Genomic DNA, 26,705 nt, shown 5'->3' with positions numbered 1-26,705 from the left:
TGTGTGTGTGTGTGTGTGTGTGTGTGTGTGTGTGTTGCCCTGGATCTTTGGTTCCCCCCAAGCCCAGGTCATGTGTCATCTTTGATTCTGGACAAGGAGGCGTTCTCCTGGATTAAGTTGGTGTGCGATTTGGGAGTCCTCCTGGACTCACAGCTCCTCCTCAAGGTATTAGGTGGCAGCTCTGGCTAGCAGGGCCTGTGCTCAGCTTTGTCATGTGTGACAATTTTAACCTTTCCTGGACCGGGAGGTCTTGCTCAGAGTCATTCATCTTTGGTCACTTCCCAGTTGCATTTCTGCAACACACACTACAAGGGGCTGCCACTGAAGACCACTTGGAAATTACAACTGATCTACAATGTGACAGCACATGCAGTGATTGATGATACCCCTAGGTTTACCCATGTTACATGCTTGTTACACAAGCTGCACTGGATTCCAGTTTCCTTACAGATGGAATTCAAAGTGCTGTTTATTACCTTCAAAGCCCTATATCAGTGGTTCTCAACCTTTTTAATGCCGTGACCCCCAACCGGTCGTAAGTCAAGGACTAAACCGGTCGTAAGTCGAGGACTAAACTGGTTGTAACTCGAGGACTACCCAACCGGTCGTAGGTCGAGGACTTTCCCTGCCCGGGAGCGCCGCGCATGCGTGGTTCTGCCCCCTGCGACGGCTGAGGCGTAGCTGGCAAGCGGCAGAGACGGAGCAGGCCGACCACCAGCTGGCCCAGCTCAAGGGAGGTAAGGCACCCACTGGAAAAGGGGAAAAAAATGGCGGACAGCCTTGCTTGGCGACCCCCGTGAAATGGCCGATCGACCCCAAATGGGGTCGCGACCCATAGGTTGAGAACCGCTGCCCTATATGATATGGAGTCTGGTTATATATGAAACTGCCTCTCCCTAAGAACATCTGCCGATTCTACCAGATTGAATAGGATCTCTAGTCTCTTCCCATAACTGTTGCCATCTGTGGGATCTAGGAAGTGTGCCTTTTCCATGGCAACCCCTTCCCTATGGAGCACTCTTCCCCCCGAAATTTGGCAGGTCCCCACAATATTAAACTTCCCAAAAGGACTCACAACTTGGCTTTCCCCCCAAGCGCTAGGACAGAGTGAGCTAAGGTTAGTTATGATACCAGGGTTTATTATATTTATTATTTTTGTTTTAATATCATTGGTTTTAATATTTTTATTGTACAGATGTGGTTTTATCTCTTTCAATCTGCATTTTTCCCCATCCTCACTTTGAAGGGTCAACATAACAGTATTATCAGGATTAGTAGATGTTAATCCTCTCCTTAAACCCTTTTCAATTGCAAGTATATTTTACTTTCCAATTTAAGAGGGAACTTTGTAAGATCTCTTGATAAAAGCCTTGACACTGAAATAATGGTGAAATAGAAGGACTCACCCCACGAGTTAATGTAATTACAATCCAAATTAAATTTAAATACATCTCTCTGATCCAAGTTAAACATAAACAGGATCAACCTCTGTGGGTCAAACTATGTGCATGTCCACCATTCCAAGTAAATGCAAGGTAGATAACATGTTGTGTTTGTGATGTAAAATCTTCATAATAGAATGCTCTCTTGAATTCTAGCACCTTCTATCAGGAGACCATGGATTTCAACCATATTCCATGTGCCCATCCATATGTTTTTCATTGTAATAAAAGCTAGTAGAAAGGCTGTGACTTTTGGCAAGTAACAACTCCAGTTATTGCCCCATTTGTTGGTTTTATTCGCAAATATGCAAAGGTTCCAATCAACACTGGAATATGAGCCAGCAGTGTGCTGCAACAGCCAAAAAAAGCCAAAACAGTTCTAGGCTGCATTAACAGAGGGATAGAATCAAGATCATCTGAAGTGTTAATGCCACTTTATAATGCCTTGGTAAGACTATACTTGGAATACTGAATCCAGTTTTGGTCGCCAAAAAGTAAAAAAATGTTGAAACTCTAGATCAGGCATGTCAAACTCATGACATCATGTGACATCGCATGACGTATTGCGACTTTTTCCCCATTGCCAGCAATGGGGTAGGCGCAGTTTCAGTATGATGCATCCGGCCCATGGGCTGGCAGTTTGACATACCTGCTCTAGACAGAGTGCAGAGAAGAGCAACAAAGATGATTAGGGGGCTGGAGGCTAAAACATATAAAGAACAGTTGCTGGAATTAAGTATGTCTCGTTTAATGAAAAGAAGAACTAGGGGTGATATGATAGCAGTGTTCCAATATCTCAAGGGTTGCCACAAAGAAGAGGGAGTCAAGCTATTCTCCAAAGCACCTGAAGGCAGGACAAGAAGCAAAGGATGGAAACTGATCAAGGAGAAAAGCAACCTAGAACTAAGGAGAAATTTCCTGATAGTTACAACAATTAATCAGTGGAACAACCTACCTCCAGAAGTTGTGAATGCTCCAACACTGCAAGTTTTAATGAAGAGATTACACAACTATTTGTCTGAAATAGTATAGGATTTCCTGCCTCAGCAGGGGGTTGGACCAGAAGACCTCCAAGATCCCTATGAACTCTGTTATTTTGTTATTTTGTTAACATCCTTCATTTCTTCACATCTGATGTAGATTTCTTAAAATTCTTTCCTGGCTCCAGTTCCTTTGAAAATATAATTCCCATTTGTGTGTGACTTAATATTTATTCACTTCTTTGAAATTTAATTAAAGAAGCAACTCTCCAGAGGTCACATGGCAGATGGTTCACAGAACTATATTTTCTTTGCAGCAAGTATTTCCCCTTTTTATTGGAGAAAAAAATGATCAGGCAATTTTTAGATTCATCAGCTGAGTCAAATAATAAATGAGAGTATCAAGTGAATTTCAAAGCTTCATTACCAGGAATTTCTCTAATGAAATCCTGAGTTTTGTATGGTATCCTTCAGCCCATTTAATATTCTGGGTTTTTCAATGATGCTGGTTAGGGTATTCTGGGAATTGAAATCCACACATCTAAAAATTAGCAAAGTTGAGAAACATTACCATAGAAGTCAGATTGCTATGGGCAGTTGTGAGGAAGCCAACTAACAGAATATGGCAAAAATAAACATATATTCCAGAGTTCCTCATTCAAAAAATGCAAGAGAAAAATCATCCAGGTGAGATAAATAACACAAGTCTGTCTGAAGCTACAAAAAAAATATATGACTGTTTAGCACTTCCGTGGGAGAGCATCAAGAAATACCAGGATTGAGGGCTTCACTGGAGTGCTGATAAATTTCTCAGAAAACAATAATAGCAAACTTTTTCTGTACTGTAGCCAAGAAAGGTGTTTGTTTTTATGCAGTCGCCAAAAGTCGAGCATGTTATGAAAGTATTTTTACTTTTATAGTCACCTAAAAAACCTGATTTGTTCACTTTTAGTTGCTGCAAGCCATACAGAGAGAAGACTTTAGTGAAGCATCACTAATACAGATTGAGGATCAATGTGACGGTAGTTACATAACTCTAATTGGTTGGTCCAGGATGAAGGAACTGTTAGTCAGCATGGATTGACTGCTGCTATGCAAGGAAATAGCTGTAAAAACAAAATGAGGTAATAAAATGAGTGAAAGAAAGACAAATTGGCTGCATTCACGCAACATGCTGAACCAGGTCTTCTCCAGCATGACAAGTAGAGAATCCACCAATCGGTTTTGCTTGTCTTCTGCCCGTAGACTAAGTCAGCCAATTTTGCTCCACCTTTTCCTGGGTCCTCCCATTTCCCAGTCTCGACTTAGTCTACAGCCCGTTCAGATAGAATTATTTGGCTCCAGAATCAATCCTTTGAATCAGGTCATATATTACCTTTATTTTAACTTCATTCGAAGGGAGGGGAGTAAAAGACGAACGGCTGTTCGTTTGTTTTTTCCCTTGTCCAGTCGAGCGCAAGTGGCACATCTTAGACTTTCGCAGGGCCTTAAGGCAATACATTAAGCGAACTGCACCCTTCTGCAAATCGGAAGCCCTGTTCGTTTCCTTCCAATCACACGCAAGAGGTCAAAAGGTCACAGCATCCACAATCGGTAGATGGTGCATAGCAGTGCATAGCAGTGGCATACCAGGGACAGTTGCTAGCAGTCCCCAGACAAATCACTGCACACTCCATTCACAGCACTGCCACTTCAGCAGCGTGGGCAACTCAGGCACCGATTGAGGAAATATGTAGGGCGGTGACGTGGGCCTCGCCTTCTCCCTTATATTCTGTGATGTTCAATCTATCCAAGCGTAGACGTCTCCGGAGTAAACCGTCCTCCCAGGAGGTCACGCATCATAGTCTCTCACCCTGTGTCCGGGTCTGACGAAGGGTGGACGTCCCTGTCACTCCGAAACCTTACAGGGTAACCACCTAAGAGGTGAGTAGTACGACCTCTTCCCCGCAACAGAATGGACTTGCGTTTTTCTCAGCATGACGATGGAGAATCCACTCCCACCCTTAGGGCCAGTCAGGTCCTGTGCAGGGAAGAGGATTGAGCCAACAAACAGTAACATAGCCAATGGCTTTCGCCTCAGTCGAGACTGAGAAATGGGAGAACCCAGGAAGAGGCGGAGCAAAATTGGCTGACTTAGTCTACGGGCAGAAGACAAGCAAAACCCATTGGTGGATTCTCCATCGTCATGCTGAGAAAAGGCGTTCAGGTAAGACAATGCCCCATTTCAAACATGCTTAAACTTGGTTATTATTACATCTTTTCTTTTTATTTTCTGCATTTTAACATGTTATACCCAGTCAGTCCATGTGGCTATTGTTCAGTACATTAGGGCTACCAGATCTGGCCTGCCAAAAGTTTTACCACTAACAGCAGCAATGAAATGCTTCTGTCTTGATGTCTGCAGCCCAAATATGGTAATCCTAGAGTTATGTAAATCTAAAAAATGGGTTGAGTAACCAAGAGAGCTGGGTGAACAGAGCAACTTTGCATTACAAATATGAAACAATGTGATGTTTTGTTGTGTTCTGGGGAGTAAAATTTTGGGAGATTAGCTTCTGAGGCTCTGAGAACTCAAAATGACTTTAGTGGCAAACAATGATCCTTTGAAACAGGACACATTTCACAGAAGTTGGGACAAACTGTTTCCTTGGAGAGCATTTTTTTAAAAACCAAAAACTACACTGACCTTTGAGCACCAGGCCAGGGGTTGCCTGCCTCCCTCCAAATGGCAGGATAATAAAGGTGAAATATATATAAATATATTTATTTATTTATTTATTTTAATTTATATCCCGCCCTTCTCCCGGACGGGACTCAGGGCAGCTCACAACATATATTTAAAACAAAGGTGTATATACAATCCCCCCCTATAAAACCAAATTAAACCAAATTTTAGAGTTGTGTTGTTTACAAATTCCTTAAAATGAACCCAATATAAAATCCTCCCTAGGCCAGGTCCGCTTGCTGGAAAAGCCATGTCTTGAGGGCGCGACGGAAGGTAAGGAGATCCAGAATCGTCCGAATCTCAGGGGGTAGTTCGTTCCAGAGGGTGGGGGCACCCACAGAGAAGGCCCTCCCCCTGGGGGTCGCCAGCCGACATTGCTTGGCCGACGGCACCCTGAGGAGACCCACTCTGTGGGAGCGTACCGGTCTATGGGAGGGAATCTGCGGCAGAAGGCGGTCTCGGAGATTTATATTTATATAAATAACTAGAGCCAAAAATTGGGTAAAGTCTATAGAAAAACTGCGATAGGTTTGGAAAGTAATCAGAGCATTCATTAGTTGCTAATATGATTGTTTATCACATTCAAAGTTGCTGTCTCCTGGAACTCTAATGAGGGCTCGAAGTGCATACTCTAGGTTTCTCTAGAGCCACCTGAAGTCCTGAAACGTGTACACTTCTGCTTTATCTAAACACAAACATTTTACAAATCAGAGCCCTCTTGCACTTGATGTGGGAGGGATTGCAGTGGTCTCTGGCCACTTTGCAATTATTAAAGATATGCTCTGTTCAGGTACTCTTTTGTAAATGACTTCGGACAGAGAGTATGTGATCCCTGTCATTCCTCTGGCATCCCTTGTTTGGTCAAGCCCATGCAACACATGAGCTGGGAGCATGACTGTAAAAAAAAGGCCTTCTAAACACCCGATTATCATGGAATCTGATTTGGAAGGAGCCATTTAAGGTCACAGAATCCCACACCCTGCTCAGTGCAGGAATTCATCAGTTTCTCCCTTATTATTTAGCCTAGCAGTTTGGTAACTACTTTTTCCACAGATGTACCATTCTTTTGAAGAAAAAGCAATCTGGCCTTTTACCACTTACTATTGTGAAAATATGATGCAAGCAATGCTTTGTTATTAGCAAACGTGCCAGCCTCTTGTTTTGGATTAACCTCTGCTTCAATATTCAGAATTCCCAGCTAGCATGGCAGTCCCAGTGCTTGGGAAGTTCATGTTCCATGATCATTTTTCACACTCCTCCTTCTCAGCCATCTCCCTGCTATGTGATGGAAATGGACCCTCATCCCCACCCAATACTAGTCTTGCCAGTTCTTTTTTCAGTGCCATTAATGGCACTAAATTGCAAGACAATTTGCTGATGGAATAACTAAAAAAGATCCATCAACTTCCTTGCTGAACTTCTCTTTGAAGGATTCCATTCAAAACATTTAGGTACTTGATTATAAAACAAGGATTTGTGCAAACAACCTCTTCCCTAAAGATGATTGGGGGACTGGAGGATAAAACATATGAAGAACATTGCAGGAATTGGATATGTTTAGTCTAGTGAAAAGAAGGACTAGGGGAGACGTGATAGCAGTGTTCCAATATTTAAGGGGCTGCCCCAAAGAAGAGGGGGTCAACCTATTCTCCAAAGCACCTGAAGGTAGGACAAGATGCAATGGATGGAAACTAATTAAGGAGAGAACCAACCAAAGGAAAAAAATCCTGAGAGTTAGAACAATTAATCAGTAGAACAACTTGCCTCCAGAAGTTGTTGCTCCAACACTAGAGGTTTTTAAGAAGAGATTGGACAACCATTTGTCTGAAATGGTATAAGGTTTCCTGCTTGAGCAGGGCGTTGGACTAGAAGACCTCCAAGGTCCCTTCCAACTCTATTCTGTTATTCTATTATTGAGGAGAATTAATCTTAGGGAGGTGTCAGTCTTAACTTTTTCTGACTGGACGAGTATTTTCCTGGAAGTATGAACCGTCATCGTATATAGGTCTTGGTCGAAAAATTAGGAAACGACAAACCGTAAAATACACTCAAGGTATTTAACGATAAATTTTATTTTTATTTTTATGACACGATCGTGATATTGATTAAGGATAAAGTGCTAATACTTTTCCCCAAAACAACAGTCCTATGACAAAAATGCTTTCTTTTATCTTCCATCAACGAGGCTGCAAAGAAGTTTGCTTGTGTCTTCTGCAGTACCCAAAGGCCATGGCTCTGAGTCAAACATGGTTATTTTAGTATGTAAGGCAAAATAATTCCACAAGCACCTCCCCCACCTCCAGGCAGTATAATAATAACATTTTACTAGGCAATACGATGCTATCAAATTGGCTGCCTGAGACAGCTACTTCATTCTGTTTAATAGTTAAGCCAGCTTCTAAATGTATCTGACTAAAACTGTATTGAATAAGCCTACCATCTGCTCAGAAATATAATTCAGGTTGTTCTGAGCCTGGAACATACAAGATCTCCATTAGACATGAATAACTAAGAATAGGCAATCACATTCCATTGACCACATGGGAAATAGCTTTTGCAAACCAATAGTATGATCCTAAACATGTTTACTGGAATAGAAATATGATAGAGACACTGTAGATAGTTATTTGCTTATTTTATTTGTTTAAATATATGTCTGCCCCTCTCACAGCAGTGACTCTGCCTAGGAATGTATATACGCTTAGGAATGTTCCTCTTGGAAGTCTGTTGAAATAAATGGACTTTGTTTTTAAGGGTAAACAAAACATAAGATTGGAGATATGAGTTAATGCCAGTATACATACTTCATAAAAATGATAGATAAATGATTCCTGTGCCAAGTCGTTCATTGTCTTCTGGGATCTATCTTGTGCTGTTTACTCCTCTTACCGGATTCATTCAGGGATGTTAGCTTAGATACAGGTTTGCTGGCATCATAATGGCTTGCACTGAAGTTCCCTCCCTAGGTAATTGCTTCAGACCAAACTTGCCATGGATAGGTCCCAGAAGACAACAAACAATAGGCTTGGGATACTGGTAGAACAAATATCATCATGAAGGAAAGAAAGGCACCCATCCGTTGCTGAATGAAACCATCTTTTTGTGCAAATTGAACTGGATAGACACATTGGGATGTAGAAAACGTACCTTCTGTAGACAGTAGAAGTGATGGAGGGAACTCTGGAAAAAAAGGCCTCATTTCGGTAAGATGTGATCCATATGTTCCCTCATATGAACAACGTCTAGAGTACATGAAGAACATTTTTGGTTGGGAAATCACATCCTACCAGTTCTGACCCAGAATTTCCTTTCCTAAATTCTTCACTCCAGAATTCTCTCTAGGATAGGTTCTATATCATTGCATCTTCTAAATGGGTGAGATATGCATTCTTTGAGATAAATTAAGTGTAGTTTTAGAATTCTAATCTGCCAAAAGAGTTTGGCAATAACGACTGCAATCAGAAACATCTGGAGGACACAACATTGGAGAAGAATGGGATATGAGAAAACCAGATTGAGACTACAATCCTATCCTGTCTGCCAGAGTGTCCTATTCAATGGGATTTAGTATTGAGTATATAATCCTGGTTAAAGAGAATAATAACCTTTTTACCAATGGAAAGTAGAAGTTGGAGATTAATAATGGATATAGCCTCAGGGAGGTGGAAGAGCTTTCTTTCTCCAAAGCCTTACCTTCTGATCCCAGAAAGACACAATTCCGGTTGGCTGAAAGGTCACCCCAGGCTTTGCATGGCATTTACATGTAAGTAACTGGAGCCCAAGGAAATTTAGGTGGCTTGTTTCTGCAAAGTTTAAGTTCCTCTTTTGGGTTCTTAATCTGCCCCAAACCTCAAATGCATACATGCAGACAAAAATGATGGGAGGTTTTTTTGGTGGGGGAACCAACTCTGAGGGAAAGAAATAGAAATGCAAAATATATGCTGTTAGGCTACATATGGGGCCCGAGATACACTTTTTCTACCCTTTCCTTGGCTTTTCACGCCTTAGATAAATGTCCAAATGATTACACTGTGTAATCCCTGTCTGCCACAGCATTTTCACTGTTTCCAGTGCAGACCTACCTTATCATAAAATCACGCAGTTGCAAGGTAGAAAAGGAACCATGCAGCACACACCCCTCCTTTGTGCAAGGTCTGTTAAAGCATTTAGAACAGATGAAGTTCTTTCTGGTATCTAAGCAACTATTAATAATGTTAGTAGTGAGATTTGCATTATTAAACCTGAGCTTTTCAAGTACTTCTACATTATATTATAGACATTCACATACATACATATCACACACACACACACACACACACACACACACACACAAGTATAACCATTCTACAAACTGTATTTATAGACTTCTCCCTTCAGTGATTTTTTTTAAATTGCATCCCTACATTTCTAAAAAATTGCCAATTGCTCTAGACAGTGTCAATTGCTGTTTAATTTCTGGCCAGGTAGTCAGTAGGGCAACTGATTTTTTTCCTCTTTGTCTTATAGCTTGGCCAATCTGTCCATTTCAGGTTTTTTCCCCAATTTCTTGTTTCTGTAAATATGGTAAGTGTGATTCATTGAAAATTTTTAATACTGTAAATTCAGACTAAAATTTGTACTTTCAATACAAATTTCTCAAACTATTTAGCTTTTGCAAACAATTTTCCATCATATCTTTTTTTAAAAGCTTTTTTTTCCTGAATGTGCATTTTAAAATTGGGTAATGAACTGTACTGACAATTGTAAAGAAATTTGGGATGATTGGGCAAAGTTTTAGGTTGTGTATCGGTTAAAATAAATAGGAAACTAAATAAGCTTGCATTCAGGAGTGAGCTAAACATATTTCTTCCATCCTTACTACAATTTGAAGAAAATTATAATCCCGTAGGGATCTGTGTTACTAATCATCTTACTACTAGGCAAATATTTGACAAAGATAATTTGATTGAGCTAATGTCAGAAAATCTGATTTGCATAAAAGTAATCTATAAAAATGCTTCTGAAGATGTGTTACACTGAACTGGTAGGCTGATTTTAAAAAAACTTTTTGTATGGTCAATATTAACGCACTTCGATTTTAAATTGTCTTTCTTAGTTGTTAAATTAGTTGTAAATAATTTTAACTGCTGTTTCAAATAGATCTTTTGGCATTTTTAGTGTAGGCATATTTTCTTGGCAGAGATTTAGCCTAAATGGTGGCATAGATATATTTTTTGAAAAATAAATAAATGTGTAAATGAATGGACACAATTATTCATTAATTTCTCTGCTGTTAGTATGATAGACTGGACATAACTGAAAACCTGTAGTTTTGATGAAAATAAAAATGAGTACATTATTGTTTAATTAGTAATTAAGAAGTAAAATTGCTAATTCAGAATGTTTACTATATTCAGTTTGGAAGTGGAATTGAAACTTGGCAGTATCTGAGAGTGCTCTACCAAGTGAATTCCTGGATTTCTGATTCAAAGCCTTGGCTTAATGGTACCACTATAAAAAAAAAAACGTTTCTAGCAAACAATTGCAAATGTTCCTACTATGAAATGGTAGCAGAGTTCTGACCCATCCTTCTTTTGTAGCTAAGAGAGGAACCAGCTCTTGATGTTCTTCCATCAGTTTGGATGAATGCAATGCTTGCGTTCAAGTATTTGAAAAGATGGAAAGAAGCAAGCCTTTTGCTTTATTTACTAAGGGTGGAATAACTTTAGAGCCAATTCCGCATAGCAATTAAGAATGCTGGACTTTTATTTTCAAATCTCTCTTCAGTAGAGGAAGTGACCTTCTGTCAGTTGTGATCCCAGAGTCGCTGTAAGGATAGTTGGCATAAATTCTCTCAAGGTTGCTGTGAGGATAGCAAGCATGGAAATAATACTGGTCTTTTAGGTTTGGCTGGGAGGGAGTCAGTGAATGTTAGCAGTAGAAGAAACTGTAGATTTAAATGATTGCTGTACCACAACATTCTCTGCATAAGTTTTCTACCAATCCTCATCAAATCTATATCAGTGTTTCTCAACTTTTTTCAACCTTGGCAACTTTAAGATGGGTGGACTCTAATTCTCAGAATTTCACAGCCAGAATGGACTTCAATCCCTTTTGCATGCTATCTGGGAAATACTGACCTAGATAACAGAAAATTTGTTTGAGAATTATTTTCAACTAAGAAGAATGTGAATGAAATGTTCAAGGGTAACTGCAGTGTTGCTATATGTTGGCAAAGAGATGTATAAATGTCGTATCTCTCTTAGCTATCTTTCAAAGGCTCTTTAAATTTCTTGGCTTCCCACACTTACATTAAGGGAAGGAATCCCCCATTATCTGGCTTTTTCAAGATGTGAAAGCAGCCAGGAGGGCTTCATAATGATGGAAAGAGGGGTAACAATAAACCCTAATCCCCAAAACAGCCTTGCCTTTCACCAAAAGCAATAAGATAACATTTAAAAAATCAAGAAAATTTTGAAATAAATTTTCAATTTTTCTGAAAATTAGATAGAAAAACATATTAGAAGAAAGCTGTTGAGGAACTGCAAGACAGAAATGCATAACACTAGTTTAAATGTCAGATTGAAACCACAGACTGATTCTTTTAACAGTGGAAATATTTGCTGGGAGTGGGTGGGAGGATTTTTCTCCTTGAAGTTCTTTAATTGCAAAAGCAACCTATTTTCCCCAACCTAAAACCCACCCGTAAGTTGGATTGCAAAGCTGATCATGTCCTATGGGCAAGATGACTGGGATGTCATTGGTTTTGTAGTCCAACTCATTTAGGGACATTCAGTAAAGAAGATTGGAATAGATTGACCACTGATGAACCTTTGTTAGTCTGTTTCTGGTATCTAGACTTAGCATAGCAAGCTGATAGTTAATAGCAGCAAGAATAAAATAATACTAGCAATTATGCCTAGTGCTTTATAGCAATTGCAGGAAACCTTTTTGTGGGTGAGAAGATAGATTTTGGGGGAAAAGCAAAAACACAAATGCAAGAGAGCCTAGTGGTGGCGTACTATATCTGCAAGTAAAATAAGTGTGCTAAGTTGTTTTGTGTATTGTGTTAGTAAAAATGTCTGCCAAACTTCTGTTATAAAAGGATCCAATTCAGAAAACCACATACAGAAACTTGGGGTTGTGTATTATAAAACCTAATTATGGTAGAATGAAGTAAATAAGTTAGTTGTATCACTGATATACATAAAAGCTAGATTTTAAAGAAGGTAATAGATGAAGAAAAAGAGTCACTGGGTTAAGCAACAGCAACATGCTATAATTCCGTATTGTGGACAGTGATGATATTGGAATTGTTAATATCAGGTGTGAGGAGATAGTGAGGTAATCCCAACATTGTGTCTTATAGAGGGGTTGAAACAGCAGTGTCTAAAATCTCCAGCTAACATGGTCAAATATGGGACATATAGCACACCTTATTGAATCTTGCCAGGTCTCAAAAACTGAAGAGGGTGCTTGGGTGAGAGGTCATCAAGAAATCCCATAGATGTGATTAGACTGGGGTTAGCCAAATAAAATATCTCAGAAGGTGGCAATGATAAATGTGTGCTTTACTGATGCCAAGGAAAATTACGTAGAGTTGAGTGCAACTGAAGGGAGATTTTAAATTTTTAATCCCAAGAGATGGCCTCAAATTGGCAGGATTCATTGGAGTAGAAAAGTTCAAGGGTAGAATGAAAGTAAGGGGTAAGAAAACAGACAATTAATTGACTGATATCCTGAATTAGCAACTATTACTTGCAATATGAGTATCAAAAGAAATCCTGAATTTGTCCTCTTAACAAATCCAATTCAGGGTCTTAGAACAGGAAGCAACTTTGCATGTTTATGAGGGAAAACATATTCACATTAATACAACTAGGCTGGGCCTGTAGGTAAAGTCTTTCCCCAAGACTCAGGGGATCTTCAAAGAGCTCAAGTCATCACTAAAGAAAGGTTTTCAGTGAGAGTAAGAAGGAAGGCTACCCTATAGAGATGAAATTAAAAGACATCAGGAAAAGGTCAGAATCAGAGCAAATTAAGTTTATGATCTATGCCAGGAATTCTCTTCCCCTTCTTTATCAGGATCATCTGAGTTCCTTGTGATTCAAAGCACTTTTGCTTTTTTTTAAAAAAATTAAATTATATTCTCTCTCTCTCTCTCCACCCCACCCTTAATCTTTGCAGGCCTTTACACTGAAACCAAGTGAAGAACCTTATGATTGCACTATAGAGAACTCAAATCAGATAAGACTTCAGAGGGGAAAATATACCCCAGCATCAGACAGCTCCTGCGTTTTTGGAAGACTCGTCCATCAATTTCTCCCCAAATTTACACCACCGAAGCATCTCCTGGCTACACGCACTGAAACAAGCATTTATAGCCGTGCTTCCATTTTTCTTTCAAAGTCTATATTAGAAATCCTTTTCCCACCATGTTCCAGCGTTTCACCAGCCTCTTCTTCAATGATAGCAGCTCAGGTGAAGTCGTTGAAGAACCTAAGCCTTTTGTTTCTAAAGAGGAAGAAGAAGATGGATGGCTTATTATTGATCTGCCAGGTGAGAAACATTGGAGTAAATGATTGGATTCTCACATAACTGTTCTCAAATTGCACAATGTAAGGAGTGTGACTAGTTGCACTTTTAAAAAGTGATATAGAGGAAAAAAAGAAACAAGGAGAAATTGGAACAAAAGTAAAGTTAGGCAGCAATTCTTAAATTTATACATAGATAGTCCTTGATCACTGGTTACGTTAGCTATCTACAAGAGCTTCTCTCCCATACCCATGTTTGAAACCATGTCTGGCAAGAATCCAAATAATCTGTTTACAACTACATTTTTAGCTTGAAATTGTGTTTTCCAGACTAGTTTTTCAGGCCAGCTAGACTTCTGCCTTGCTGTTGAGCAGAAATTATATGACTCAACCATTTTTAATGGCAATAATTTGCTTGCAAATTAAGTGAAGAAGCCAAGTCAATAATGTTCTCCATACCTTAGTTTTTAACTTATTTCTTCTTACCAATCCTCTTTATTTTTATTAAGTGACATTTTAATATCTTGACATAAAACTAAACTACAATACTTCCCTTTTTACTTTTCCCTGTATACTGGAGTATACTTTAAAACAGGTTTCAGATTAAAAGTATTGTTGTTTCCTTAAGAACATGATTGCATTTGATCTGTGTCTTTGGCTTTATGTGTTTCATGCAGTAAGAGCCTTTAACACTTCTGAACAGAAACTAGAGCATTAAGCAATGAGTGCTACAGTCATGAATAAGGCATGGAGAATTAGCAGATGCAACATACTCTCCTATTGAATGACTGAGAAAATGGGGCAAGGCAGCATACAATCCTGTTTCTCCAATATTCCTTCCCAATGTTCAACTGTTTATCAATTATTTGTTGTGGAATACAGATGCATGAATTTAAACTTCTCCAATATAATTCAAATGAAAATGCCTCAAAGTTGTTTAGGTGAACTGTGGGAAACAGTTGAGAGACAGGAATAAGGCAGCTAAACAATAGGGCTCAGGGCCCCCCTCTTGCCTTAGCTCAGCTATTTCTTGAAAAAGACAGAGTCAACTTGGTATCTTCCAAATTTCTTTAAACCACAATTCCCTTCCATACAACCATCAGATCATGCAATGAGCATTTGTAGTAGTTATTCAAAACATTGTGGAGAACAGTGCATAACTTCTCCCTGGAGAAGAGACAAGAAGCACAAAAAAACTGAATGCATTGAATGGCAGGGATGGAAGCCAAGTGAACTACCAGTAGTGGATGAGGATAATCTGTTCATTAACCAGCAGTTTCTGACTAAGGGGGAAATGTAGAGTTGCCTTTTTTTTAATGACAGACACAGGTTTTACAAACGTGGCATTATGAAAGAAAGACATCTGGAGGAAAGAATATAGTTCCTTGCCTCAACTGTTTCCTAACCTTTGGCCCTCCAGAATTTATAGCTGGAGTTATAAGTCCCAATAGGCTTAGGCAAAATGGCCAATGTTAGGGAATGCTGACAGTTGCAATTTAGCAACATCTGAAGGCCCACATTTTCCCCATCTTTTTACATATTGCAGTATGTGAGTTAACCCAGCCAACATTGGTGAGAATGATGGATGTTTCATAACATTTCCGGAAACAAATAATAATAACAGTACATAAAGGTAAAAGATTTCCCCTGTCCAGTTGTTTCCAACTCTAGGGGACAATGCTCATCTCTATTTCCTAGCCGAGGGAGTCAGCATTGTCCAAAAACATTTCTATGGTCATGTAGCCAGCATGACTACATGCCAAGGTGCACGGAATACTGTTTACCTTCCCACCGAAGTGGTACCTATTTATCTACTCACATTTGCATGCTTTCAAACTGCTTGGTGGGCAAGAGCTGGAGCAAGTAATGGGAGCTTACTCTGTCATGTAGCGCTCAGGCTATCAGCTTTCCAACTGACAAGCTTAGCATCTTTAACCGCTGAGCCATCACCTCCCCCCATTACAATACATAATATTTTATTAAATTTATATGCTATCCAGTTTTGGTAACCTGGTGTTTCTTTCATTTCTATATTCCTAACCAGCATAGCTACTATATTAGCTAGGGGATATTGGAATTAAAACTAATTCTGTTTGGAGGGCATCAATTGGAGAAGATTGGTTTAAATCAAAATAATCACTATATGTAATGATTATATGAAAATAATCATGGTCTGTATACATCTTAATTAAAATGCAATGCTGGTTGCTTGGGGGGAAAAACAAAAACAAAAAGCTAACCACATTCCTCTGGTTAATCAGGGATATAATTATGATCACCCTCTTCCTGGTACCAGAATTGCACAAGACTTATTAAGACATCAGCAGAGTATCCACTTTCAAATCCATCAGCTGTGATGAGTAGTCCAATGACATACACATTATTTTTCTACAACAGAGGGAGGATGTCATCTGCTTAAGCATCAAGCTAATGTTTTTGTAAATAAATTGGATTATCATAAGAATTTAAAGTTTTCCTATTTTAATATTATGAGTAGTAGGCTAACAAAGAGAAAATGAGAGAATGAAGAAAAACAATTTTAAATAGAAACCAGAATCTTTTTCTATCAGAAGATCTCAGTTCACCTAGCACAGGGGCTAGGTGCACCTTGGCTCTTTTATGACTCGTGGACGTGCTGGCTCAAGAATTCTGGGAGTTGAAGTCCACGAGTCATAAAAGAGCCAAGGTTGCCTACCCCTGACCTAGCAGAATAAATGGTAATATTTAATTGTGAGATGATTTGGATTTCTAATTAAATCTAAGCACCAGGGTTCTATGAATTACAATAGATCAAGGCCTTTTATTAAAATTCATTTTGTTTTGGAAGTAGAAAGTAGGCACCATTTATTTCAGTAAAGTTTCTTTCCAGGGCCAGATTGCAAACAATATATTTTGCAAGCTAATAAAATAATAGGCAACTGTTGTCCTTAGGCAGTTAGGATAATCGCCTTCAAAATTTGCAGGCACAGCTCTGGATTAAGTAATCATAATCTACATTACATTCTATGAGATAATTGGATCAGTGCACTGGTACACAGTATGCAATTTGTTGTCTATGAGAATTCTAATTTAAATACTTTTGAAAAAGAAGTTATACTTGATGCATGAAACACTTTATATTCCTGTATTCTGTATACAAATACATGAGAATTCAGAATTGCTGCTGCTGTTTGAAATGGAAGCCAGGCAGGTGAGCTGCCATGATTTCTCCATTTAATTTTAGAAAAGCTGCAGGGAGTTTTGGTTTTGATCAGAATTCTGACAGAGACTGCATGGGATTCCATGTTTTCCCCTGTTTTAAATTGCCTGCTGACTTATTAATCCTTATACGGGAGTGTGAGAATGGTGTGTAAGTAAGACTGTGTTGGTGTATTTGTGCAAGTGACCCTAGAATTGTGCATAGAGCTTCAGAAGATGTGGTGAAAGCTGTGTGTTGGGAGCAAAGTAATTTGCAGCTGCTGAGGTCATTGCCCAGATGTTAGCCCAGTGAAGTAGTCCAGTTAAGAAACACGTTCAGGAGTACTAGCTCTATCTTTATTATAAGGTTATATTAACAGAATTTTACAAGACTGAAAGTATTTCTTCCATACTTTCCTTTCTCTCTCTAGAAAACTAGGGAGGGTCTTTTCTGAAATGTTTCCCACACTCTCCCTGTTTTGTGGACTGAGATACGAGTTATATACTAGTTGTCCAGTCTGCAGCTCTCCCTCCTGTCTCCCAGGGTCTTTCCCACATACCATTGCACCAGGGCAGAAATGCCCAGCTTTCAAATCCAAGATCACATGAGAGGAGGCACTACCGGGCCTTGAGCCCTTTGAAACTGGGCTGCGGAAGTGATGGGCGAGTGCGCACATGCATCCCCATTTGCACGAACAGTGGGCAAGTGCACATGCACATGTTCCATTTACATGAGCGGCGGGCACGTGTGCCTGACGCGTGTGTGCGAATGGAGCTGTGCGTACTTGCCCACCACTCACATAGAACCATCACACACACACACACACACCCTCAGCCAGTCCGCAGAGCTGGAAAGATTGGTGAACTCTGCACCCGAAGGCAAATTCCCCCAAACAAGACAAGAACAAAAGTTGATATAATTTAAATTGAAACTTCCATTCAATGAGGTTAATCTTATTATCCCATATGCACTTAGTTATTTTCCCCCTTCATCATAGTAGCATATTATATTGCACTGGTACTTTTGGAGTGATTCTGGAGTTCCTGCTACCCTTTGGAAGAAACAAGTTTTGCTTCCCTATTATGGAGGATAAAATAAAACTTGTTACAGCAGCCAATGCTTTTTTCCTTCTGCAGTTAGAGATGCTTTGAGGCAGGGCGATTCAGAATTAGGTAAATAGCACAGGGAAAGAGCTCGCCTGTTTAATCAAAACAAGAGGCCAGTTCATTTTTCTTTAGATAATTCCCTTCCCCAAGGTAGGCAGATCTAACCAGAGACTTGATTTGGGGTGTCCACAATGCCCCAGTAACTGAAGCAAATGTTTCCATGTGTAATCTTAGTGTTGTGCCCATGGGCTTGGGTAGTGATAGCCATACAAAAGTCCAGTTTGGTTCTAATAGAAACACTGTGAAAAGAAGACTTTTAAAATTTTCAATTTTCTGCGATGATCTGAGTTAGTAAAGATACTTCCAAGCCTTAGCTTTGAAACCAACAAATCAAGGAAAAGGGCATTGCAACACAAGTATTCTAATTTAGGTGGCAAAGGTTTCTGGAATATCACATTGGGAATGATTGCAGTAGAGAAGGAAATGGCAACGTGAAGGCAAATACAATAAAGAATTAATACTGTGAGCATTGGCTTTGTGCAGAAATACAAAGCAGCTCCAAATCTCTGTCAACCGCAGCTGCCTTTGTGTCCTGAAAATCCACTCCCGAAGGCTCTCCACAAGTGATGTTTACATCAATTCTGACATAGCAACATGCTGCCATGTTCCCATGACATCACCCTCCTTAACAGCCAAAGACATTTTCTTCCAGCTCAGCTGTGGCACCGTTCAAATAGCAAAACGTCTGCTTTGCAGTTTGCGACAATAGACAATCTGGGGGATTAGACATGGCCTGCTTTCCTGTTTGTGAGAACTCTTAGCTAATTCTGCTTCCACTGCCTGAACTGGGAGCTCTCTGGTACGTAGAATTTAAGAAGCAACCTATCAACAAGCCTCACCACCATCTTTTAAGTCAGTTTTATGGTGCCTATAAAAAAACTGTTCAGCTTGTTCTCTGCTTACATAAATTGCCTGTAACAAACAGGCTTCATTTTCCTTCCCAGTCTCTGGGATAAAATGGGCCATTGTTCCTCCCCCACCCATCTCCTATGTAAAGGCTTTCTGCTGCAACATACAACTGGAAGAAAAATTGTCTGGCTGCATAACTAGGGTGCCACCATCCCAGCTTTCAGTATGAGTTCATATGCAGGAAGGATGACATCTAGACAGTCAGGCCATTTTTTTTTCTTTGTACAGAGACCTCAAATGACATTTTTCAGGAGGTGGGAGAGAATCAGGTCATTGCAATGCAAACTTGGTGATCATCCAGCTTGATAGACCTTTTAGCATTTGAGGTTTACATGCTTAATAGGAATGTGTAATACTTACATTAATCCCAAAGAGATGTTTTGAAGCATGTGGGGTACAAACACAGCACCTGATGCAACTCTTTAAAACAATCCAATTTCCCCCCTGAAACTGGAGAAGTTAAGTAAAGCCAATGAGGTTACTACATGAGCCTGAGAAAAGACAGAGCTGCTTCCAAGAGTTGCAAACAAGTGTCAATTACATGATAAATGTTGGGGTAATATTTGTTAAAATTATGCAGCTGAGGCTGATAGATCTCTCTAAAAATGTATAGGATTATTGCTTTAATTTTTTTTAAAAAAATCTCTCTTCTAGTGTCTAGTGATTGGGTCAATTTTAGTAGGATAAGCTAGAAAGTATGTTTTATTGAGGGAGGCACTTTAAAAATAATCCTTGTCTGCTAAAAATGCCACTCATCTAATTTTAAATCATCCTTCCTGTTCCCAAGTTTCCTTCTGGAATCATTTTTTGTTCCTTTTTTCAAAAATAAAGTCTCACTGTAATCTCCTTGAATTTAGAACAGCACACATTTAAAGACATTAGTATCTACAGCTGATCAGCAATTGATTTTTACCCTTTGGGAGAGATTTAGGCATTCTTATTATTTGCAAATACTCTTTTTACTCTTGTGTCTATTTGGTTATTTAATAACCAGTAGCATAATCTACCACCTGATTTGGTTCAGGATATTTATCTCCCTCCTTTATGCAGCATGATAATTATTGGGATATTTACACAGGCAACTGAAGTAGACTTATTTTATGGCCACAAATAAAATAGCACACAGTGGTTTATACCAAATGGAACACCTGACAATGTGGCAAAGAATGTCAGAAAGCACACCACAAGTGACACATAACTGCAATCTCAAGTGATGCTGAGTATTGGAGTCACAGGATAGAAAAACCTCTTTGGCCAGTCCTAAGCCCTCAGGGAAGACTTCAGGATGAGTCATACCAATGCCTTTGGGGTATCTTTTTCACTAATAATGCCCCTCCTTTCTCTTCTCCTTCCCTTCCCTCTTCCTTCCCATCCATTGAATATATTGAATGTGTGCATCGTTTTCTTTCCTGTATGCACCCTGCACTGCCATGCTTTCCTGTTGAATGGCTTTGCACTATGATGTTTCTTTTGAATGTTGTTTGTGTCATTGTTGCTGCTGTTCTGGCTGTCCCATTTTGTGTGGCCGGTGATTGCTGCCATCTCTTATTAGATAGTTTGGCTTCAAGTCTTGGCACTCAGCAGTGGGTAGGTGAGAAGGATTCTGTTTGCGCTTCCCGTTGCCGCCATGGGTCCCTTCCACCTACCACGTCTTCACCCTACTCCCTCAGTGATTGTGTCAGCAGGTCCATGCCCTCTCAGCCTGACCCCTGCTTGATGGATGAGAGTTGGTTTGTTACCCCTCCCCCCTGTTTTACTGCAGAAGGTCCAGATCCTGTCAGTATGGAGAGCAGCCCTATGGAGGACCTCTTGATTGAACATCCCAGCATGTCTGTATATGTCACCACCACCACCAGCATCATTGTGGAAAGAGAGGATCCTGAGGAGAACATCCAGGAGAAGTAAGTTTAGGATAGGGCCTAATAGTTCCAGAGCCTCCCAGGTTCCTTTTCACAAAATTCAGTTAGGGAAAAATATACTGTAGCTCAATGTTCTCTGAGCTGGTGGGTTCTCAGTGTTTTAAGGTTATATCTCCCAGCATTGCAAGCAGAATACTGTATGTATACATTTAAACTTATATAAAAGTACATCCAAAAGGAGCCAGAAGTTAGGAGAGGATTGCAACAACTTGGAAAAACTTCCTCCCTCCATTTTTTTGAAGGGTCTGTGAAATCAGTGGGACTTACTTCAAAGTATATGTGAGCAGGATCCTATTTATTGTAAAAAGAATGCTTAAGGAATTTCATTCTTGCAAATGCTGCTAAGTTCTTATTTGACTATCACTTCCTATTTTATTAGGCTGGCTGTAATGTCACTCTCCCAGTTAAATGTTTTTTGTTTTCCAGATGGATTCTTTGATGTAGCAAAATAAAAGTATATTCAGATATTCTCAACTTTCACAGAGTACTTTTCATACTTGTGAGCTCCAAATATGCCTACAAATATGATAGAATTCTTATTTGGACGTTCGATTCCTCTCTGTGATTAGAATCATATAGACAAGCAAGAAGCACTTACTAATGTTGTTTACATCGGTACATTTCCCTACTTGCTGGAATGATGTAACTCAGGAATTTTGCTACCTGTGGAGGACAGTGAATATACATTACAGTAGATTCATGCTCAAATACGCCCCCTGCTGCCAGGATGCATGAGACCAACAGCGATCCCCATTTGCTCTCCTTTGGTTTTCATTGCATAGTTGAACTGACTACCTGAACAGATCCAGTTACATATACCCTGAAAAAAGTAGGAGGGACACTTCATGAATTGTCTATACATACAGCTATTGTGCATTTTGTTGTATATTGTGGGAGTTGTAGCCTGTGTTCCTTACCAAATTTATGGATGAGTTACTTACATTAATTTTTATGAATCGCTCTTTTGCTATTTAGAGAAAACGATATGCCCTTTGTTCTTTGAAATAGGGCCTTGCCATATCAAAAATGCTGTGTCCACCTCACTTTGTATGCCTTTTTCTACAGTGAAATACCTGAAAACTGTTTACAGCGCCGTCCCCCACATCACTCCACTTCTCTTGCTACCAAGACTGCCATCTTGGAGAAGGTTAATCAAGTGCGTCGGATTCAGAGGGCAAAGCAGTTGGCAGAGAAGCACAAGTTCAGTCAGAAAGTCATGAAGAGGCAGAACCGTGCCAGAGAGTGCCGCCCACAACGGGCCAAATCCCAAGGCCATTTTGTCTACCAACCATGCCAGCGCCAGTACAACTACTAAGCTACTTCAGGAAGTCTACACTGTGGGGCATTATCCTTTTAACTTTTAGCTTCACTAGCTCTTCACAATGCTTTTTCCATCCAAGAGGGTTGTCTTCACTCATTTTCTGAAATTAATCGTCCCTCCCTGTGAGAATTTCCTACATTCTCATGAACTTGCAACATTAAATGGTAGATCTTTTGTGGGCTTTTCTTGAGCTTTATTCCCCATTTTTAGCAAAAAGTACGTTTTCTGATCAATGACTTTTTTGCCTTTAATGTCCCATCTCCTACTCTACATCCTATTTCCAGATTTTGATTTGGATCTCATAGTGAATGAAACACAACATGCCTTGCTAACATTAAGAAACAAGACAGCAAGTCAACTTTGAAACTCCAATATATAGGGTTTTTTTAAGTGTTGGAAAAACATATATGTATGTTGGTTGTTAAGAGAGACCATGTTTTTTGTGTGAGTGTGTTTCTTGGTCCTTAGGTAGCATGAATTCACACACTGGCTATTGTAGCAGTTGCCAGTGTTAGACTAATTTGGTGCTTCCAGTGAATACATCACCTTTATTTTAATTTAAATAAGTTACAGGAGGAACATGGTGCCCTGTCATTTTTCATCCCTTGTTATTGCACTAGAGAGCCTGTGACATCAGTGCCTTTCTTTTTGACATCATGCTCATGACACAAAAAAATCCCTAACAGATTGTGATGTCAACTGGAGATACCAGGTTTCTGTGCAAAATGGAACACAAAAAAACAAGAAAGAAACCTAATGGATCCCAAGTTAAAGATTAATGACATGTATTTTAACATACTTCCCTCCATGAAAAATAAATAATTTGTATATTTGTTTCTTTTGATGAGTTGATGTAATGGCTGCTCATGAATTATCAAGGAATATCCTTAATTGCCTTGAGGCTGCAAGGCAATACAATGAATATTTCTGGGAATTTTGCCATTGACGTTAAATGGAATATAGATAGAACCTAAATTCTCTGTTCAGGTTGTCACATGATGCAAAACTACAACTTTGAGAGCCCATTTTGAGTAGATGCAATTAACACTAACAATTTACAAATACTACAGAGGATATGTGATTATGAAAAGGGCAAAGTGGTATGAGTACTTTTCCTGTTTGATTAGTTGCATGGTTATCAAGGAGTTTCTTACAATAATATTAATGGCTCTATAATTTAATGATCAAGTGTTTAGAAAAAGATGCACAACTTTTGAGGCTCAGAGGCACATTTGGAAGCTTTGGGGCACTTTTAGAAAATGGTGCACCTGGGAATGAAGGCCCATGATAAATCCAAATAAGTCCCATAACATGTTTGAGAACACCCATTTACCAGAAAGCCAACTGGACAGATTGCTCCCCACTACCCCAGCTTACCTTTCTAGGCAGGAGAGCATTTTTCAATGTAAGCATTGCTGTAGCTACCCACCAATCCTTATTTCCTAAGGACTTTTAAAGGATGCCTATAAGGTCTAGGGGCATTCTTATTATAAGCTGGTATGCTTGTTTTGCAGCATCCCAGCTTCTGGTTATTTTTAAATTAAAAATATCTAAATTAAAATCAAGTTGAGTGAAAAGCCTCGTGTATGCATAAAGACATTTTAAAAGAAACATAAAAATTTACAGGCTTGCAGCTTTTTAAAACGATTCCATGAGGCTGATTATGGACACTCTTGCAAAGGAAATACACATAGCCTTCATAGGGAGCATTTCTAAAGTGTTTTCCTTTAATCTTGTGCCATTTAGGTGTGTTGAAATCATAAGGCCCACACTGGGTGATGGAAACTGTAGTCCAGCATATTTGAAAGACACTATATATAGGGAAGAATATACTAAACAGAAAACGCTAGTGCATTAAATAATATATAAGTTTTACACTACACATCAAAGGAAAAAGGATTTTGAATTGTTAAATAAGTGAATGCAAAGAGAAATGTGTGGGCTCTTCAGTACAGAAGTGCCCTTTAAAGTAGGGATAAGAAACCTACTTGGGTTAGAATTTTCAAAGCTTATCATTGGAGTACTCATAAAAGGATTTCCACAGCAGTGTGGCTCATCACAAAACACCCATTTAACAGAAGTCAATTTGGCAAAGTTGCTTTGTAACTCTCTCTAGCTATGCAGGATCCTTCCCACTTCCCAATACTTTTTTTTCTGGTCGAGAAGGTCAATGAGGCTTTTGTTGCGACCACACCCAATTTTCTAAGAATGGGACTCGGAGGATTTCTGATGAAATAAGTTGATGCTAGTGGCTGGGTCTTTACTTTGTGCTGTTCCTATGTTTATTTAAATTCAAGGGGTCTTTTACAAAATGGGGGCAAGAATCTGAAGATAGGAAAGAGAATGTTTCCAGGCATACTAGGATCCACAGGCACCCCTCTGTCCACCTTGCTTTAAAAAAAATAATATGCATCTAAATTTTGAAAGTTTGGACTCCCCTTCAAAGTTTATTTCAACACTGAATGGTATTATTCCTTGTCTGTGCATGGGGATTATCTCTTCAAATCAACATTATTTCTGAGTGAGCTAGATTTCTTTGAGGTTGAATTGGAAAAGTGTTGCTCCATTAAAAATAACACTTTTTAAAAGCCACAACAGAGATAGGGTAATTTTTTCATTTAATACTTTTCCTGTTTGTTGTTGTTTTTCCTTCTAATTAGGAAAATGAGAATATTCACATCCTGTTTTTCAGCTACATTTATTCTTAAAAATACTTTTCCAATATGATGCAGATACCATATTTAAATTCATTCCCTGTATTGATTTTAGGAACTTTTACCTCAGAACAATTTAAGACTGTTTATATTTTTTAAAAAATAAAATCTTAGAAACCCTCTTTTGAGTTTAGTTAAAAAGGGGAGATTTATTTGCATTGCAGAAGTAATCCATGGTTTTGCCACACTTATTGACTAGATCTGGAAAAAAACACCACCCAAATCAATACATGAAGAGATAATATTGCCCCCCTAAAGTACAAGAGTTTCATATCAATATAACTCAACAAGTAGAAATGTGATAAATATATGACTATTTCTATTCTCTCCTCTGATATCTCTATATTTAAATCTAGGGAGTAATTTATATGTACGGTATTTAAGAACACAGGTATACAGTTTTATACAGTTTTATTTTGAATGACAAATTCTCATGTTTTAATTATCTTTTGAAGAATCTTAACTACAAAGTAATTTGTCATATATACCATTGGAAAATGTTATGATCCAAAAACAAAATCCTTGTGTTAAAAGAATTATGTAATATAATGGATCTATGCATCCGGGTCTATATATCTAAAACTTACAAGGGATGAACAAACAGAATGTTTTCTATCTAGAGGTAGACTTCAATTATTTTGGTAATTTTCTAATAGTACCCATTCAGTTATGTTCTTGATGAACACTATCCTGCCAGAAATAAAGATGGTAACCCTAATACTTATCTCCAAAATTAAAACAATTCATTTAAATGTTAGAAAAGTATAAAACTATGAAAAAGTGTTTGCAAAAAGAATAGAGATCCAAGTGATATTAAAAGATTTGCTTCTTTCCCCAAGTACTGTCATTCCCACCTATTTGTTCTTTCCCCATCCATAATCAGATACTTGAACATAGTTTCTAAATCGCTCATTCTGATTATCAAGGAATTAGCTGGTGTTAATCACTTAATCCTTACTGTAATGAAATTGATGACAAATTCATTCCTTACTTCCAATGGATTGGCCTTTCTGCCTTGAACAGTTGTTGTTGTTGTTGTTCACCAGTTACTGCTATGGAGACCTGGCAAGGAATCTTAATAGCAGCAAGCCAGAAGCTCAAAACTTCATCACTGGAAGTTCTTATCTTTTCCTTGGCACAACCTCTTGAGCTCTAGGATAGCAGCCAAGAATACCAACCCTGTCAGCATCTTGGTTGTTTCAGAATATAATATAATATTTATATTTGTCAATATGTGCTAATGATCATGCTTTTCCAGGAAGCTATAGGACTTCTGACTCGTGAGGTACAGATGATGTGAATGGCAAATATACTTAATTTGATATTGGTTTCAGAGCATTTATTTAATTTAGAGTTGAAATAGGGCTGAAATAGACTATATTTCAAATAGTTAAAATAGACTGTATTCCCAAATTGCATCTTCTGCTTCTCTTAAGACTTATTTAGAAAGCAATTCAGGTGGCAAATATGATTAGGCAAATATAATTCAGATGTACCAACATTATAGTAATCAAAGAACATTCCAGTTCCCTTCAAGTGCAAATAAACCAAGTTATTCTAACTTCTTTTAATTTTGTGCTTGCAACTTTTATCCTCTGATTAAATGACTTTGTAACAGCAGCTTCTTGGAAATTGGGAAATCAAGCTGACTTATCAATGTAAGTCAAACATAAATGTTTTAGATATCTAGATTTTCATGAAGGATTTATCACTTGAAAGATAGGGAATTACTAATGTGATATTTTAATATATAACTTTCTGAGAGAATTTAGGGGATAGAGTACACATTTTGGTGAGCCTATAAGGGTAGCCTTATAGGCTTACATCCATTCATTCAG

The 26,705-nt window shown here is 38.7% G+C and overlaps 1 protein-coding gene across 3 annotated transcripts in view; it reads left to right on the top strand.

The window, feature by feature from the left end:
• Positions 1-23,684, top strand: part of TP53INP2 (tumor protein p53 inducible nuclear protein 2) — a 40,908-nt gene extending 17,224 nt beyond the window's left edge. For 2 of the 3 annotated variants that reach the window (XM_029284337.1, XM_015816998.1), the window contains exons 2-5: positions 13,314-13,685; positions 20,466-20,504; positions 20,676-20,814; positions 21,898-23,684. In XM_029284337.1, coding sequence (XP_029140170.1) covers positions 13,562-13,685; positions 20,466-20,504; positions 20,676-20,814; positions 21,898-22,147 — 552 coding nt within the window. In that variant the 5' untranslated portion in view covers positions 13,314-13,561 and the 3' untranslated portion in view covers positions 22,148-23,684. The remainder of the gene's footprint in view (positions 1-13,313; positions 13,686-20,465; positions 20,505-20,675; positions 20,815-21,897) is intronic. The other variant, XM_015816999.1, reaches the window with a different exon arrangement.
• Positions 23,685-26,705: the final 3,021 nt, after the last annotated feature.

Source organism: Protobothrops mucrosquamatus, unplaced genomic scaffold (assembly GCF_001527695.2).
Source record: "Protobothrops mucrosquamatus isolate PMUCROS unplaced genomic scaffold, P.Mucros_1.0 scaffold547, whole genome shotgun sequence".
Classification (NCBI taxonomy): Eukaryota; Metazoa; Chordata; class Lepidosauria; order Squamata; family Viperidae; genus Protobothrops; species Protobothrops mucrosquamatus.
This window is presented reverse-complemented; position numbering and strand designations above follow the sequence as displayed.